Below are 19,774 nucleotides of genomic sequence, written 5' to 3' on the forward strand. Positions count from 1 at the left end.
ATTTTCAAATCAAAGTTCCATGACCATTGCCTATGGTAATTGAAGCCCATTTACATATAACAATACAATGTCACAAAGCACAAAATAAAGATATTTACTCCACACATTTAACAAAACTAATACACATCTTGATAACCGAATATGTTAAGGCATTGGTGAGTGTAGCAACAACGCTTACATTTAAGACAACAGAAGTCATCGGAATGGGAATCTGTAACATTTTGACAACCAGAAAAAGACAATATACAACACAATATTAAAAAACAATCAGAGAATAAATACATTTTAGCATAGCATATGCTATAACCATAATGTTAGAAAGTGACAGGCATATTCCTGATTCACAGTCTTTTTTGTAATTGGATGGTTTTGAATTCATGATCCCTGTAATGTGTTCTTGTCTGAAATCATGTTTGAGCAACAATAAATGCTGTGACAAAAAATTAAATAAAAAGCATTTCGGTTGTTCTGAGTTAACACTATTGCACATTTCTATTGGCACTGACATACTATTTAAACTTTATACAGCCTATACAGTATCCGACATACAGTATATTTAATTACTGTATGATCTAGGCTCACAAAGACTGAAAATGAACATTGACTTTCACAAACTCATATTGCAAAAAAATAATAATAAAAAAAAAATAATATATACACGTGTGTGTGTGTGTGTGTGTGTGTGATTGTGATCAAAATTAATAGCACTAATGATGTGTTACAATTATTATTAATGAAAATTAACACTAATATTAACTAAACTGTTTATAATCAAACCACCAAATAACTAAGCACAAATGTCAGTAAACATAGTACACATCACATAAATCTACTACTGTACATACAGCAAAGATATTTACAAATACATTTAGCAACTACAAAACCAGTTGAAACCAGATATCATTTCTACCAAACAAGAAACTTTACAGTCTAGTGCTCCAGATGTGTGCACTGCAAATTATTCTTAAATAGGCCATTTTCAAAACAGTATTATGCATTATAATACTTATAACTACTCATTACAATTTGTATCTACTTTGTAGGGTCTCTTTATACAGAGACAGATTAGTGTTTTATAAATGTTTTATTTTATTTTCAATAACTCCTAATGATTTAATTAAAGCAATCAATTTGATTCAAAATGAATAAAATATTTTGAAAATACCTGCTATTTAAGAAAAATACTTTTTAAGCCCTGTAGAAATGTTATAATTCTTTACACATACAGGGCCAGCACACAGAAACGCAATTTACAAAATTAAAGATTAGGAATAAGAATGCTTTTATGAATATAAAAATACCTTCTTTCTTTCTTTTTTTTTAATTGATAGCTATTATTTTGTGAAGGATCCAAAATGAGGTCTGTTTAATGTAAGGCAATTAGCTGTATTCAACATCTACACATTATGCACTCTCAACTTTCAAGGCAGGCAGTGACAAACAACGGAGTGATAAATACAAATTACAGAGCAACACGTTTAACAAAGTTAAAGAACGATCATCATTTAAGCTGCTCTTTTCCATATAAAAAAGTTGATGGGGATTACAAAATGAGTAAATTACAGTTTTTCGGTGAACTGTTCTATATTGGAATTTGTTCTGTAAATAGTCAGTGCCAACCATCTAATTTAAACCAGCAGTAGGGGAAACTGAACAATGTGATTTGGGCTTTTGGGGTATGAATAAATAGTATTTTTATCAGTAAAGAGTTGAATTGTTTCAGTGATGTGATGTGTGTAGAAAACAGAAGTATATCTTTGGATCGTTTTAGCAACCATTTTATATCCTCAACACAATGCCTGAATTTGCATGAATTTGAACGTTTTCAATTATTTTTGCCTTGTGTCTTTTGGCATAGTGCAGGATTCTTCAAATCTGTTCGTCCTTTCCTTTAGCTCCAAGAACACACCTGAACATGCTAATAAAGATATTCAGGATTAATGGAAAATTACTTGCAGGTGAGATTGATCGGGTTTGAAAACTAAACCTGGCAGGACAGTGAACCTCAAAGACCAGGGTAGAAGAACCCTGGTTAAGAGGTTTCATGAAAGAGAAAAAGGGGAATGAGCTGAATTGTAAAGAATTGGTTTCAGATAATCGACTCACTGTTGTGGGACTCCATTAACGGCAGCTCCTTAGGGCTTGATTTCTCTAAAACTGAGATTTGTGTGACTGTGCTGCTCTCAGTAAAGAGGGTTCGTCTTCTCTTACTGTATCTCAAATAATTTTGTGTCTGCCACTTCCACATTCTCTTCTTTAGTTCTGCTTGTACCTGAAATGCAAAAAATATTAATGTGCATTTTTGAAAACAGCATGTGTTTCCTGTTTTACACACATTTACAAATAGGAAAAACTTGTGGCTTACCTCTCCATTGAGAAAACAGTATAACAGAGCCACAACAAAACCCTGAGATGTACAGAAACACAATATTACAGTCAGTCAGTAAGGGTGCATTAAGAAATCACAGAACAGCTCAAATAAAAAAAGAATATATATATATATATATATATATATATATATATATTAGGGCTGTCAAAAGATTAATCGCTATTAATCGCATCCAAAATAAAAGTTTGTGTTTAAATAATATATGTGTACTGTGTATAATTAAATTTGTATATATAAATACACACACATGCTTGTATATATTTAAGAATGTGTAATTTATATATAAAAAATTATATTTATATATAATATAAATTATATATAAATATATGAAGAGTTCAGATGCAAAAGCCTCTAAATGCCATCTGAAATTTTCTAATAGAATGATCATTTTTATCAAGCTTGTATATTTAAGGTCAGTAATTTCACTTAAATGACAATGAATAGGTAATCTTCATTGCCATTTAAGTGAAATTATTGAATTTAAATATACGAGCTTGATAAAAATAACCATTCTATAAGAAAATTTCAGATGGCATTTAGAGGCTTTTGCATCTGAACTCTTCATATACAGTATATGTATGCAAATATTTCTTAAATATATACATGCATGTGTGTGTATTTATATATACAAAATAATTATACAGAGTACACATAGGCCTGTCGCGATAGTCGATAAGTCAATTAATCGCACGATAAAAAAAATGAGCTCGATAATTTTTCCGGCCGCGATAATTCCATTTGCATGCTTGTTTGTTTTCATCATCTCTCTCTCTCTATACCAAAGAGACTGGATGACCACTCTCGGTTCTTTAGCGTATAGGAGGAGTGCACCCTCTTGTCAGTTGCATGATCTTTGTGTGGGGAGGCGGCGCCGCCGCTCTTGTCAGTCACATGGTCTTTGTATGGGAAAGCGCCGGCGGGACTGTTTGCGGCAATTGCCGGGAGAGAGAGAAGACGCCTGTTGTGAGTTGCGACAGCGAGCCCTATCACATGAAAATGCGTATCTATACCACGAATGTTATTTCTCGTGCCATTTATATGCCAAAAATAGTTTTTGCGTGCATATGATACGCTCTTTATGGCGTGTAATACGCACGCACTCCTCACCCCTAATCCTAACCAAGTATTTTCAGTGCGTAGCATATACAAGTAATAAAGTGCGTCTCCGTCTTCCCGACAGTACACAATCACTTGACAAAGTAACAGGAGTAACAGTGCAAAATTGTGTGATATGGCTTGTTGAGACTTTTTTTTTATTTGTTTACAAAGGTCCTAACTGTCAGTTTTGCCTGTTATGGAATGTATCACTATTTATGCCTAATGTCTAAAGCCTAATGTTTAATATTTTTTGGAGTGCAATTTTGTTTACATCCATTTTATTTATTAACAGACATTTATTTTGTTAACAGACACTAAGAGTCCATTGCTTTTATTGTTTTTGGTTGTTTTGTTCATTTTTTTGGATATTTAAAATGTTTTCCGCTTTCAATGTTTAATATTCTTTAGAAATAAAAGTTTATAGATCGTTGAAAAGGTGTACCTGCATTATTATGCCATTATAATTATATTAAATGAAAATGGTCTCAGAACGACAATATTATCGTTCATCGCGATAATTTCTTGGACAATTTATCATCCAGCAAAATTTGTTATCGTGACAGGCCTAAGTACACATACATATATTATGTAAACACAAACTTTTATTTTGGATGCGATTAATCGTGATTAATCTTTTGACAGCCCTAATATATATATATATATGACATAATATTATGTTAAAGTGACCCTATTATGCTTTTCTGGATATTACATTGAATGTGGTAAAAAAATCAGCAAAATTTCAAAGAACAAAGTGCACAATAAATGTTATCGTGAGTTATTGATTATATCATGAGTTATAGTCTCCCAAAGGAAAGTACAGATTCTGAACTGCCTGAAACAAGTCATCAGGAATTCCCGCCTTACTTTCAGTTCAAATCTACGTAGGTCTTTAACAACTTTGAGTAATGCTCGTCTATTGTCTTTACTGGTTGTAAGTGAACAACGTCTACTTTGACCCGCCGTCAAACACTGTAGTTGCAGCTGAGGCCTAGAAGTGTTTGGTACGTGTTGTCGACATGTTAATAAGTGTTTGGACATGTTTGGACATGTTCTCAATCCAAAGAATGAGGATCGAGGCTTGAAAATGATCCAGTAAAACCATCGCCATCATTAGTGTTCTTTATCACTGCATCTACAAGTGCTGAGGAAGCCTCCAGAGCTGAAATTAAAATATGGTAATGGACATTTTGTTTCCAACACACAATGAAAGCAGTAGACCAATCACAACAGACTGGGCCATCTGACCAATCAGAGCAGATTAGGCTCTTGGAAAGAGAGAAGCTGTCTCTCATTTCGGCTTCATACCTTATTGAGGCTGCCTCATTTCAGTAAAGTAACCATTATATTTCAAAGTTATAAAGAAATTACAACTATTTATACACTTCAGAAGGAATAATGGTCAATTTTTTATAAATGTATAAATTCTGAAATGAGGCAGCCTCAAGGAGGTATGCAGCCTTCGAGTGAGTCGCAGCTAAAGACTAAGTCCTACATCACACTGGTTCCCAACCCACGTCCGGAGGACCCCCAGAACTGTACTATTGAAATGTCTCAATAATCAAACACACCTGATTCAACGTATCAGCTTGTTGGGAAAGACGTTAGATGGATGTGTCAGACAAGAGAGACATCCACAATGTGCAGTGTTGGGGGTCCTCCAGGACCGGGGTTGGAAATTTCTGCTTTATTGAACCGTTTCAGACTCTGTGAGAAAATGTAAGTGTTTTTTTTTTTGTTTTGTTTTTTGGGGTGCATGTAAACCTATTAAAGGAGACCTCCAAAACAAAATTAGGAACTTTTAAAAATAGCATTATAGGTGCACTTTAATATACAAATATATAATGTAACCACATCATATTGTACATCAGACAATTCCACAACTGATGAGCAGTAGTAAGGTTTTCCTTGGTACAATCCTGTATTTCAGTCCTGTCCTGACGTATTACTTATTATGAAAAAAAAATTCATGTTTTCTCTAATGTTTCTTTCTTTAATTGTCTTTGCTAGGTGATCATAAAAGCGAGTAGTAGTTTTCTGTCATGCGAAAATGTGATTGGATGGATGGCAATTTTGTTCTCCAAAATAAACTATGATGAGATTGGAAAGGCAGCCAATCTCGTTATTGTATATTTTGGAGAACAAAATTACCATCCATCCAATCACATTTCGTTATCGATTAACCTGCAGTTAGTCAAGGCGGGATATTAGAGCACAGAGAAGATCAAGTCAGATGCGAAGATGTCAAAGAAGTGTGAGAGTAAATTTAATGAAGATCTTTAAAAAGAGTTTATCAAGTTATTATGTGCAGTAAGTTGTGAAAAGATAACTCATTGTGGTATCGCGCTGAATGACACGCACCAGAAGCACTCTCTCTGCGACAGCGCGCAATCCCAAAATCAGTTGTTTTTTTTTGCTGACCATGCCGTCCTGTATTTCAGCAAGATAAATCTGGTCACCCTAGCATTACTTTTCTGTGAATTTCACAGATGGTTAATTGTACACACCTGAAACGGGCCCAGGCCAAGCTCAAGAAAGTGGCGAGCATTTTCTCCAGTGTTCTCTGGCAGGAAGGCAAATACCATGTAGTGCATGCCAAACAGAGGAATCAGGAAAAGAGTAGACTTGGCCAGTCTCCTACAAGTATACATAAAGACCAGCATTATTTCAGATTAATAACAAACAATTAAATTACGTTTTGGAGGGGAATTTATCATTAAAGAAAAATGAGCAACTATGATGGCTGTAAATAAAAGCAGCCTGAAAACTCTACTGTGATAATTGCATCTTGTGAATTTCAACAAGACAATAACGCACTACTTCAGTAGCATGTGTGCAAGTATTGTACAATTGTCTGTGAATCAAACATTGATACATCTTTGCTTTGAGTGTGCATTTCAGGCCTACATGAAGTGGTTGGTATCATTGCCACCCATTCCTCGAGACTTCAGCTTCTGCACAAGAATCCGGATCACATTTATGAAGATGAAGAAATTGATCTAGATTTAAAAAAACAAGCAAGAATGCGTCTCTGTATAAAAGATAAAGGAAAAAACTCATATACTGTACACATCAACAGACTGTGTGTTAAAATAGATACTTGCATCCAAAAAGAAACAATCATGATGAGTGGAAAAGAAAACGTGTAAGTGTCATTTTGATATAATATGTAATTTTATTGTAGTGCACAATAATGGCACATGAAAAATACATTAATAATATATATTTTGAAAAATACTATTGCAACCAACAGCTTCCACTGTATTCCAGATGTGGCTTTTATGTAAATATATAAAATCAAATCAGCTGTGTTTTTCTGTGAATCATACCAGGAGAGATACTGTGATTGGTCCTTTGATAATCCACCAAAAGTAAGCAACTTCTGTGTCGTCCCAGCACCTGCAATGATTATATGAGTACACCTGCATAGAATCTGCACTTTCACAATAAGCGCAGAAATGTATGCAGCGCAAAAATATATAGTACTACAAATCAAATGAAGAAGCAAATCAGATCAAGTGAGAAACGTAAAGTGTGTCTATACGAGCTTAGGTCAATCTGGACTTACCCTCTGTTATCAAAAAAATTCCTTGCTAGAACCCAGATGATCAGTATTAGTGTTGGTAGACCTACAGGATGCAGACAGAATAATTCAATAAACAAAATGTCATCAAATTGTGAAACATGTTTGTTACTCTGCTAAAACGTTATCAAGAATAGGTTTGATATCTTCTGTAAGAGCAATCATTTTGCTATATATATATATATATATATACACACACACACACATATATATACACATATATATATATATATATATACACACACAAACAAACACACACAAACACATATACACATATACATATACATATATACATACACACATATACATATATCTTGTTTAGAAATGTGGTGCCTACAGGTGTCACCAATGGAACATAACACACAAGGCCACACAATCATGCAACTACACTACAAATCCTTGAGAAATAAATATTATATAATAATATACACTACTAGTCAAAAGTTTAGAATCATTAAGATTTTTTTATGTTTTTGAAAGAAGAAGCTTGCTTACCATGTCAGGATTATGTCTCGGTGTATGTGTTTGTGTTTGCTTGTATCTCGTGAGCACAAGATACATTTCTTGTGAGCACATGAAAGTCTGTACATTTTTATTTTTGCAAAGGTCCCTTTAGAGGCTCCGAACAATTCAGTTCTTGGTCTATTTTTTATCCATTTTACCTTAGTTGATTCTATTCATGCCTAGTGGTTTGTTTTAGTTCTTGTGTAAATAAAGTCTAGCTGCTGCATTTAGAACCTTTTCATTCATCTTTATATTTTAACAAGCTGTGACAGTGACACACTAAGGCTGTATTTATTAAATCAAAATACAGTAAAAACAGTGATTTGTGAAATATTATTACTTTTCTATTTTAACATTTTAGTCAAATGTAATTTATTTCATTATGGAAATTTTCAGTGTCACATGATCCTTCATAAATCATTCTAATGTGTGGATTTGGTGCTCAGTTATGATCAATTATTATTGGTGCTCGATTATTATCAATGGTTCTTATTATTATCAATGTTAAAACATTTTTGCTGCTTAATATTTTTGTGAAAACCATTAATATATAAATTTGGAAGAGATGGACATTATACTTGGAGCGATTTATACTTGAATTTATGCGTTTCAGTGTCAACACTATCAACTCCAAAATTAATCTGCAGCAGTCAGGTGGTACAGGTCAGTTATGTGCTTTAAAGGTGAACTTTGCAGGTTTTTTTACCTTAACTGTACAGCTTCGGAGTCAATAGAATGGTTATATGACTGTTCTCGGGTTGAATGGTGGTCTCCTCGCACCCCCCTAGCGCCTTTGAGCAGAAAAAACACCCTTGCAACTTTGGGCAGGCGGGCCTTGATATCAGGTCTTGCGATGTAACAAATTGCTTTACGGCACTGCACACATACACTATCTAAACATTTATATACTAGCCTTCTGTGTATCATACATACCTCAGTGGACATGGCTCCATGCGTTCGCTGGCTTCTTTGAAAACAAATGCACATGACACGGAGGGAGAAGATGGGAGGGGGGCGACGAGTTTTGAGTTTTTCAAATATCTATTCCGAAGCTGTAGGGGGAGCTCTATAGAGAAACCCGCGAGCAAAAAGCGAGAAAGCGAAGAAATTGCCAAAACTGCATAGCGCTGCTTTAAGACATGAGGTAGTTTAACGTCTCTCATGACAGTTTTGTTTGCTCCCTCCTGTGTGCGTTCATGTGTCAAGGAGGCGAGGCTTTGGAGATGCTCTGAAGGAAGGGTGGGATCTTATGCTTTTAAAACTATTCTGAAAATTGCCTAACCTACCTGATGTGATGTATTGTATGCTTATAAGTTTTGCATTTGAGACAATAGAGATTGCGTAACTATAGAGCTGGGAATGTTGGGAAATGTTTGGGGGTGCGCGTTCCAGGGCTGCCAACTTTTGAGTTTAGCTTGGAGTGAGATTTTTTTTTTTTTTTTGGGGGGGGGGGTATATGGGGTATGTAAAAACAAATATTGCATCACAATAAGTGTAATTGTGATTATCAAAACATTTGGTAACTAAATAGAATTTTATGAAGTTAAGTGACAACATGTTACAATGTTTACATTGTACAATGACTGGTAGGATACAGTTTTTACTATTGCTTGACAAAAAATTTAAGATTTCAATTCCATTCTTGTGAATTTGATTCCGATTTTGATTCAATATTGACTAATTTGGATACATGTTTATTTTAAATTTTATTTAAAAACAATTATCTCACCTAATGCTGTAAACATAGAGGGCCCAATCTGCTGGTATTATTAAAGGTTAAAAATAACTAATTAAATTAAATAATGCAGTTTTTGTTATAATAACAATTATTTAATGACATAAGTAAAAATATAATAAATATGTAATACAGTGCTCAGCAAAATCTCCTCTCTAGCTATTTTTTCTATTCAATTAACATGCTATGGTCATTAAATGGCTTTTCCTGAGGTAAATGTAACGTTATGTGACATAATTGTTCTCCTGCTGTTATACTGACCTTTTTCCGTGTTTGAAAAACACTAATTGGTCGATATTATGTATACTTTCGGTAAGTTGTACTGCATCTTTAAATAAAAAAGTAACAGATGATCGGTTCACGTGCACTTGAGCTGAGGCGCTCAGCGATCTGTCACGTCACATTTACAAGCGCCAAACGTATTTTTGTCTGAATTTCGTAATAAAATTTACGGAATCTAAGAGCTGAGAATTAGTTTAATATTAAAAGTACCTCTTTGCTCCGCAATTTTTCTGTGCGTGAGAAAATGGATGTGTGGCATGAGAGCGTGTGAAAAGTGTCAATTGCGTGAGTCTCACGCTCAATGCGTGAGAGTTGGCAGCCCTGGGCGTTTGCGTAGATTGCAGAAATACAGAGTAAAGTTGTGGCTAAAAGACAGAAATGCAGTCTCACGTGTATTTTGAATAGATGCATCACACTACCATTAATAAAAGTACTATTATTTTTTTTTAAATCTTACTTACCCAAAACTTCTTTCAAATACAGAAAAAATTTTAATTGTTCCAAGCTTTTGACCAGTAGGTGTAGTAATATTTAATCATATTACATAACAATATGTTCTCAAGTCTTCTATAGTACCCACTTACCCCAGCCAATAAGAATGTACCACCAGAAATACTTCTTCTGTGAGACAAAGGTTAGAGCTAGAAGAGTTTGTAGATACATCCCCTCTACCAGCAGCCAAAAATAGTTAGCCAGGATACTGAACTGGAAGAAAGCCACCGCTGCCTTGCAAGAGGTCTGAAGAGGAGACAGTTTTAGAGATTGTAAGTGTTCCGTCAAGATGTACTGTATATTCTTAGAATATATATCTTTCCACTGAAGATACAAGACCATAGAAATTTGCCACAGCAAGACCTCTGCTTTGCAAATTAAAGTATGATATTATTGCAGTGCTAAGACATTTCAGCGCAGCATAATGTTAGAGATGAGAATTAGGTAGTGCTAATAAGAAACAGCACATATATCATCAGAGAGAAGGGGGAAGAAGAAGAGTGTTAGCTATGAAGAAATGTTTTTTTTATACTTCAAAGAAGGTGTTTCAGTTCTAGCGGAGGCAGATCTTGTAAAGTGTGCCTTAAAGGCACAGATGAGTTGGCTGATACTGACAGGGGCTAAAAAATGGATGCAAAAATGTGAAGTCAGTGTCACTATGCTGACAAAAACTGGTGTAAAGCTTTGAAAGTTCTCTACTGTTCAGATGAATGATGCAGCATCATGCATTGTGACCTAAAATGTTCACTGACCGCAAGGCTGATGGGGAGAACATGAGCATTGACATATTGAATAGCATGCATTAGCTCATTATTTTGAATGACGTGTATAAAACAAAAACTAAAATTCTGCATGAGCCTGTGACAGTTGGCGAGTCTCACTGTTGACATGACGCAGTGGTCCTCGTTCTCGTCGGCAAAGAGAACTGCATCTTTGATGAAGATTGCACTGGCTCGCAGGATGAAGGACGCGAACAGATTGATGTGAATGTAGTTTCTGGTGCAGTGGAACTTTCTGTTTTGAGCAGAGTAAAATCGATTCGCAGATTATTCAACAAATTGTCACAAAACACTCACAGATTAAAATTTCTACTGATCTTTGTGAGGTTACATGAGCTTAGTGAGGATTCTTGCAGTACCTGAAGGCTGTAAACACAAAGATGGCAGAGATGAGGGAAATCAGAGAGGTAGCGTAGCCCGCAGTGTACACCTGCCTGAAAGTGTAGTAATATGTGGTCTGGAAAAGAGGGGAAAAATAAAACATATAAAAGGCAATTATTCAATTATTTTGTAGAGAATGATGTATTTTCAGTTCGATTGGTGCACTTCAACCTTTTTGTTTCACATTTCTGTTGTTATTGGGCCTTATTCTTGACACAAATGTAGAACAAATTTCTGTGTAGATTGTTCTTATATCTACTCCCACTGTACTAAATGTGGCAATTTGATAATTCAATTTGAATAATTCTAAACATTTCATGAATCATGGAGGGTATGAGGCTGGATGGAGAAAAGAACAAAAGAGTCTAACTACAAGGTCTGAAAAATGGATGTTATAATATATGTTATATTCAACCAATGATAGAATGCAGCAAAATGCATTAAAAATGAATGATAAAATAATAAGATTTCTTCATTCAGTCATTTGTTATTTATGCCACAACCTCTGCCAAACGCAGCTGCCAAGCAAATATAAAGTCATGTTAAAAAAAGTATATATAAAAAGTCAAATTTGTTATTATTTTAAATTATTTAAACATGTTCATGGAAAAATGGAAACTTCTGAATAAATGTAATGCTCTATCAGAGGCCATTTTTATTCTTGCTACCAACCTGTGAACTGCACACAGAGGATTGAGGGATATCGTAGGCAAAAAAGGCCCAGCTAACATAGAACATTCCCATAACTTTGGCTAACGTTCTGGCAAGGTTCTCCCAAAGTTATGAGCAAACATTCATCCAGCAACATAAATAGAACCTTCGTTCAGAGTTATCTGGTCTTATTAAGCCCAATGTTCTCAAAACGTTAAAAAAAATTATTAATGGAACTTTTTTCTTAAAAAAAAACGTTTTAGTTTGATGTTCATCTAAAGTTTTTTAAATGTTACTACTTGTTTCAGAACATTCAGAGAACATTCAATAGTAACATTCCATTCCTATAATGTTTGCATAATGATACAAATATATATATTTGTTAAACATTTAAAAAAAAAAAAACTGGATGTTTTTAATGTTAAGGGCATTCATAAATACTGTAATACAGCTAAATGTTCTTAGAACATAATTTTGTCAGCTGTGGGAATGCTAACAATGCTGTCTTCAAAATTCAAAAACAGATAAAGGCATATCTTAACCGACAGAGTGATATGCAAACATTCCTACCTCTGCATCCTGCATTTTTTAGTCTTGAGACAAAGCCAACATTAAAAGCAGGTCAGCTTGTTCTGGGATTACAGAATATGCAACTAACTATACTTCATGTGCATCTATAACCACATTGCTACTTCCCCTGATGCAGACACAGCTGAAAGTCATTATGAGTTATTATAGAAATGTAGCACTCATGAGAGAGAGAGAGTTTTATGTTCTTGTCTGGCTGATTCAACTACTGTTAATTGGTTTGTTCACAACAGGAACACTCTCATCTATTTTATTCAAAGTATTGTCTCTATTATCATTACCATTTCACTGTGGTCTTCTGGCACAAACAAAAAGATAATATAAAGAAATTGTCTGGCAGAGGAGAAGATATTTATGCTTTGAGGTGAGAAAATCATTTTTAATTCACTCCCATCAACTATTAACAAAACCAAAGTGGAACTTTCAAGTTCTTAACCCAGAGAGTAAGAAAAGTGAGAGGTGTTTTCGAAAAAGCGGTAAAGAGCTCAACGTGTGTGGCACGAGGTGAGTGGGCGTTTTCAATTCACTCTCTATGACATCTGCATAAATGCTCGAGTAGTAGAATGTAGGCCTGACAGCAGAGCAGAGGAAGCCATGACAGTACAAAGTCCCTTTAGACAATGTTTTAAAAGCTAAGAAACTCTCATCATTATGCAAATACGAGGCGAAAAATCCAGGTCAGAATCTTGGAAACGTAACAACGACCCTGCTTGCTTCTGTGCCAGTGAACACGAACTGAAATTAGGGTAAAAATAACTACATACTGTATATAACTATATTTGATGGAGACCTTAAGCAAACCAAAACCCATGAGGCTCCATCTAATTTTGAACGTTTTGGAAAAAGATCACAGCGTTTTATTTCTACAAAAAAAAAAAAAGAGAGAGAGAGACAAGTACAAATACAGAATGGTTATGAGGAAGATTCTTTGAGGATGTCTAACACTTAAAAATAAAAGTTGGTATAGAAATAATTTTCACTAAGAAATTGATAGTAGTTTTCACCTCAGTTTCCGGTTCCACGTCCTCCAGAATCTTACAAGCAATCTCATAGGATGGGTAGATTTCCGTCCAGCCATTCTTGGTGCAATTCCTAAGTATGAAACCTGCATTAAAATAATGTTAAACATAATTATCAGCTCGCAACATTGTAAAGGCAACATCTTGATACATCATTTGGCAAAAAGAAACTGATAAAACTCAAAATACCAACAGCTGCTCATTACATTGCCTGTGTTAGACAGATGCACCTAGTACTTTTCTGTGGAATTATTCACAAAAACAAAACATGTCTCATTTGTCCGAGAATTTTTCCTGAAGCTACTGTATAAACTCAACTCAAATAACATTAAATACCAGGATGACACTGTCTCTGCGACAGTAATCCACATGTCCTTCCTCTCTGTAGCATTTGACAATAAAGGGATTATGTTTTTATTAGTCTGCTTACACCTTTTGTTGTATTTCATGATGTGTAGATGTGAGAGCTCAGATAGATATATCAAACCAGTCAGGTTTATACAAAATTATTTTATCAGCTTGATAATGGGATCATTATTCAGCTGGAGCATGGGGTTTACTGTATGTCATATAGGTCACAGTAAAACAAGACTGTTTGAATGAATATCATCTCTGAAAAACCGCACTCTCTTTGACCAAAGCACTTAAACCAGAATTGGTTGGGGAGCACTAGAATTTATTTGCTCACAAAAACAAATAGGGTTCAATGGTTCAATGCAAGTGGTTAATCAAAGACCTCTTTCTCTTGAGAACCTTGTGATTGCACATTACAGCTTCTGGGTTCTAAAGCCCACTCAAAACCTAATACACTGTGTGCTGAGGGAGTTAATCATGTGCTCCAAAGACAAATGCTCTCTTCTGTTATATCATTTTTCGGTAGAAGACGGTCAATTTGAGCAAAATGGTCCATTTGAGCATTGAGCATTACTGAGAATCAGATGTTTCCTCTCTGATTGCAAAATAAACTAGCATAAGGAGTTCTTTTGGACTTTTGATTGGATTATCATCCAGTGTTCCCAGTATTAAACCATAACTTAGTAGTGAGGCAACCTGCCACTAGGAGACACATACTGTAAAAACCTGGTCAACCATATAAATCTGATTTCATTGAGTCCGTGTGAACAACGAGGTTATGTCATTGTTTAAGTTGTAGAAATGCCAGTCATCCATGATTCATTTATTCAGTGAGCGCAGTGTCCAATTACTGAGAGAAGTGAAATAAAGTATTAGGCTGGTCATGCAATCTCAACTCATCAGCAAACACGAGGTGATTAATAACTTGTGAGCATAAAGGATATTCAACATATTTTTCAAAATTGCTATTTATTTCTTTGAAAATAATACTTTTTTTAATGAGTGAGCAATTACTGAGTGCACCTTTAAATAACCCAAAAATGAATATTCTGTTATAATTTAATCATCTCCATGAATCATGCCAAGGTAAGATGGAAAAATGTCAAACAAATGCATTGCATGCAATATTGATTTGCTGTTTCCCAAAAGGTTAAATCAAACAATGCAGATCAAATTTGGACTCAGGGTACACTAAAAAAAAATAAGACACATTGTTCTTTTACATAGTAGAAGAGAGCAGGAATAAATCGAAACACATTTTTTAGAAAACATTTGACCTAAAACTTGCCTGCAAGTAATTGAATTAGTTGTTTTTTCTCTCATTTTGAAGAAATAAACACTTCTAAGCTGTCATATAAGCATTCACGAGAAGGACATTGTGACACATGACGTAAGCGCGTTGAAAAGTTTGTGCAAGAAGAAACGCAGAGGAGCACCACTTCTCAAGAGATTATACAGGCATTATACAGACTCACAGATAAAACCTTTGTTTGTAAGGCAAGGCAAGGCAAGTTTATTTATATAGCACATTTCATACACAATGGTAATTCAAAGTGCTTTACATACTATTAAAAATAAACAGAAGAAATAAGAATATACAAAACAGTTTAGAATAAAGAAACAAGAAAGAACTAAAAATAATTAAAACAGTTTAGAATAAAGAACAGTTTAAAATAAAGAAACGAGAAAGAACTAAAAATAATTAAACAGTTTAGAATAAAGAACAGTTTAAAATAAAGAAACAAGAAAGAACTAAAAATAATTAAACAGTTTAGAATAAAGAACAGTTTAAAATAAAGAAACGAGAAAGAACTAAAAATAATTAAAACAGTTTAGAATAAAGACTAAAATAAGACACAGTATAAACAGTCGGACAAACAGTGACACAGTGCTCATTCATTAAATGCAAAGTTAAACAGATGTGTTTTGAGTCTGGATTTGAATGTGACTACAGTAGGAGCACATCTGATCTCCTCTGGAAGCTGGTTCCAGCTGCGGCTGGCATAATAGCTAAAAGCAGACTCTCCATGCTTAGAGTGAACTCTTGGAACTTCTAGCTGATATGATCCTAATGATCTGAGTAATCTGTTGGGTTTGTATTCCGTGAGCATATCTGCAATGTATTGAGGTCCTAGGCCATTAAATGATTTATATACTAGTAATAATACTTTAAAATCAATCCTATAAGTAACTGGGAGCCAGTGTAAAGACCTGAGGAATTGTGTGATATGTTCATATTTTCTGGTTCTGCTCAGAATCCTGGCGGCAGCGTTCTGTATGAGCTGCAACTGTCTTATGGTCTTTTTGGGAAGGCCAGTGAGGAGTCCATTACAATAATCCACTCTGCTGGTGATGAAAGCATGCACAAGTTTCTCTAAGTCTTGACTGGAAACAAAGCATCTAATTCTTGCAATATTTTTCAGATGATAGTATGCTGATTTAGTTATTGCTTTGACATGACTACTGAAACTAAGGTCTGACTCTAGTGTCACACCAAGATTCCTGACTTGATTTTTAGTTGTTTGACCTTTAGAGTGAAGGTATGCGTTCACCTTGAGAACTTCATCTTTGTTTCCAAACACAATGATTTCAGTTTTGTCTTTGTTTAACTGTAGAAAGTTTTGGCACATCCAGCTGTTGACTTCGTCAATGCATTGAAGCAGAGAGTCAATGGGGCTGTAATCATTAGGCGATAGGGCTAAGTAGAGCTGTGTGTCGTCTGCATAGCTGTGGTAAGCGATTTGGTTCTTTCTCATTATTTGGCTCATTGGGAGCATGTACAGGTTGAACAGGAGTGGCGCAAGAATTGAGCCTTGAGGGACTCCGCATGTCATGGGCGTCCACTCAGACTTAAATGTTTGTATTGTATTTAAAGAAAATCAAATACACCACAGATGGCATGAGGGTGAGTAAAAGATGAGAGACTTTTATTATTTTTTTGAATGAACTGTCCCTTTAAAAATGTTTGCAAGAAAAAAAAGAAATGTTTCAAGAGGATTGATAGAAAAGATAGAAAATGAATAAAATCGCCTACAAATAAGCTCATATTTCTGTATGCATTTATATGATGTACTTCATTTAGACTAAGCCTCAGTTAACTCTGTAAGACTTGATATTACAGCTAACCCTATGACCTTCTGTCTCCTCACCTACACTTATCTCGGCCATTCTGAAGGCCTGCTAAGTGGGTGGTTCAGTGCTAGCTTGCCAATGGGATTTCTTTCCACTCGCTGTTTCTAGCATTACCATAAAACAGAGTTCATCATGTGCTGCAAGTCTTTCTCCCAGAAGCCACAGTGGGGGAAGACGAGAGTAGCGAGGACCTGACCGCTGCTGCATTCTGTGGTGGAGATGTCAGGCACTGGCCTAGGGGGACTGAATAGATTGAACAACCAGCACCAACAGCCCCTGCTATTACGCCTGCTTTAACCCTCTTTGATTTTTAATATTTTTATTATTTCCTTGGCACATTTTCAGCAAGATTTGGAGCAGAGCAAAGTAGATATCTTCAGGTCCATTGTGTACTTATGTATTCATAGAGGTGTGTGGGGGGATGGAAAAACAGCATGATGAGTGTGTTGATTTTTCTTAGCCTCCACATTGATTTCTCAAAAGCCCTGGAGTAGTTTTTCTAGGTTCATGATTTTTAAATGTTTTTCAATGCCAATTTTCAGTGCACCATAGGAAATGGGTGATACACATTTTTTAAAGCCGAATGTAATCGTTTTTCTTTATGGTTTGGTTTAAACAAGAGGTGCACAGAAATGAAAATTCTGTGGCGAAAACCTAAAATTCTTGATGCACATGGCCGAAAACTGAAACCGAAAAAGACTTTTTAAAAATATTTTTTTATTTCTTATTTTAAATTATTTTTTTCTTGTATAAATGAATTAATATTAGAGTTTTTCATTAAAATCAATCATTTTATTGAATCTGAAAGTACAAACTACAAGCCAATAAAATAAAATAACCACACTTGTATTTAAAGTAACACCAAAATTGGACAGAAAATATATAAAAACAATATTAAATATCAATATATTATTCTTCATTTAGTAGATGCAAAAGAATCAGATTTAACATTTATCTTTTGACCAATTATCAAAATAATGTTGAGTACTACAAAGCTATTATAACCAGAGCATGTGAGCAGAGAGGGAAGCAGAGCAGTGAACGAGACTGTAGCATCATTTTACCATGTTAGCACAGTGTGGCTATTGCAAACAGAAACAAGTCTATTACAGAGAAATTTCATGTTGGCACATTATTTGTGCAGACTTTGCTTTGTACATGAGTGGAGCATTTGCTTGGGCTGACTGAACGGAAGCGAAGCCACTCGCAAAGTAACATAAAATGCTGCGGAAGAGTGAAACCTAAACACTGAACACTGAGAGGTGGGGCGTCATTTATTTTGGCCTTTTTTTCTCTTTCGGACAAAAAACGAAAATAATTTTCGGCGGCTGAAATTAGTTTAAACCTTAATTTTTTTTTATTTTAAAGGTAGACTATGCAATGTTTTATTAGAAAAAAAAAAGTGTTTAAAAAGTGTTTTTGTCTTACCCTGATTCGCTATGATACCCTATAATAAGTGTTTATATTTTAGACCTGTCGGAATGGTTTTCACAGGAAGTTGCGTACATGCATCACTCGCCCGTGTGTGTCTCATCATATCCGTAAATAGAGAAAAGTCATTTCAGCTACTTTGAAAAATGCAGAACAGAGGAGAGTCTTGCAAAAAGAGAACGTGACAGAATTATTTTAAAAGTGACACAGAGATGGCATTTTTTTTCACTCCACAAGTGAGTAAGGTATTTTATTGAACAGATAAATTGCCATATGTAGCTCTCTAACAGAGTTCATTGTAAAGCATTAGCTATTATAAGGAGTCATTTCATTATGGTTGTTGTAGCTCTGTGCTATAATTTATTTTCAAGGTTAGTACATCTAATGGGATATATCTCAAGCTGACTACCTGAAGACATTACTACAGCTACAGTAATGCTTTCAACTAGTCAGCTTGAGGTTCTTTTACATCTAAACTGGTTATCTCTGAAGCCAAGTAGTGAATGTTTTACGAGCAGTAGGATAACCATATTATTCTGCAAAGTCGCGCATATCCGAAGCACAATGTTCTTCCGCACAATGCATGCACAGAACTGAAATGTAAGGTAGTATAAACTTTTAAAGCGAGCAATAGCACATATTAGAATGCTAAATGCTAAGTCCTTAAGGAAAGCATCAAAGACATATTCTTTATGTATCTAGTGTAGTTGAAGCTGTGTTCTAAATCCCAGCATAACTGAACACTGAACACTATCAAGTCTCCCACTTTTCTCATCTTCCTCAAAAATACAAAAAAACAGTTCAGTGGTGGTCGTTATAAATATATTGTCTTTAGACATAAGCCAAAATGTTACTAAATATATATTTTTCTGCTTTTTACAACTTAATTTCACCATAAACAAAAGCTAAGTTAACTATCATATGAATGTTTAATTTAGTTAAGATAACCTTAAAAATATCTTGAAGTGTCTTTGTTTCTTTTATTTTTATTTTCAATTGGGAGTGTTAATTATTTGCTTTTAGTCAAACTGAACAAAACAAGTTAAAACTAGAATCCCTGATTTTTAATTAGATTAATTTTTTATTAGAAAAAACATTTTGGACATTCAGAGAATATTCAGAAATAACATGTACATAACTTAATGGGAATGGTAGCAAAATTTATTTATTTTGTTAGCTTGTATCTATCTGTTTCTACAAAATATCTCCCAGAACACAATTTTGAGATTACTGTTTTGACAAATATTTTATGTGTGTCATAACAGATGCAACAAAATAAGATTAAAAAAGTTAACTTTATTGTCCTCTGGGTAGCCCTGCCCACCATGAAATCTTAATGACCTAAAATCCCTCTTC

General features: G+C 34.7%; 1 protein-coding gene across 1 annotated transcript in view; it reads right to left on the bottom strand.

Annotated features, from left to right (window-relative positions):
• Window positions 1-1,322: 1,322 nt before the first annotated feature.
• ghrhrb (growth hormone releasing hormone receptor b) overlaps window positions 1,323-19,774 on the bottom strand; it is a 33,221-nt gene continuing 14,769 nt past the window's right edge. Inside the window, exons 4-14 of the mRNA XM_081380631.1 lie at window positions 13,487-13,587; window positions 11,222-11,319; window positions 10,965-11,097; window positions 10,176-10,329; window positions 7,056-7,116; window positions 6,817-6,886; window positions 6,395-6,486; window positions 5,995-6,124; window positions 2,366-2,407; window positions 2,107-2,272; window positions 1,323-1,918 (exon numbers count right to left, since the gene is read on the bottom strand). Coding sequence (XP_081236757.1) covers window positions 1,830-1,918; window positions 2,107-2,272; window positions 2,366-2,407; window positions 5,995-6,124; window positions 6,395-6,486; window positions 6,817-6,886; window positions 7,056-7,116; window positions 10,176-10,329; window positions 10,965-11,097; window positions 11,222-11,319; window positions 13,487-13,587 — 1,136 coding nt within the window. The 3' untranslated portion in view covers window positions 1,323-1,829. The remainder of the gene's footprint in view (window positions 1,919-2,106; window positions 2,273-2,365; window positions 2,408-5,994; window positions 6,125-6,394; window positions 6,487-6,816; window positions 6,887-7,055; window positions 7,117-10,175; window positions 10,330-10,964; window positions 11,098-11,221; window positions 11,320-13,486; window positions 13,588-19,774) is intronic.

This window comes from Scardinius erythrophthalmus (assembly GCF_964197995.2).
Source record: "Scardinius erythrophthalmus genome assembly, chromosome: 12".
NCBI classification, from domain to species: Eukaryota; Metazoa; Chordata; class Actinopteri; order Cypriniformes; family Leuciscidae; genus Scardinius; species Scardinius erythrophthalmus.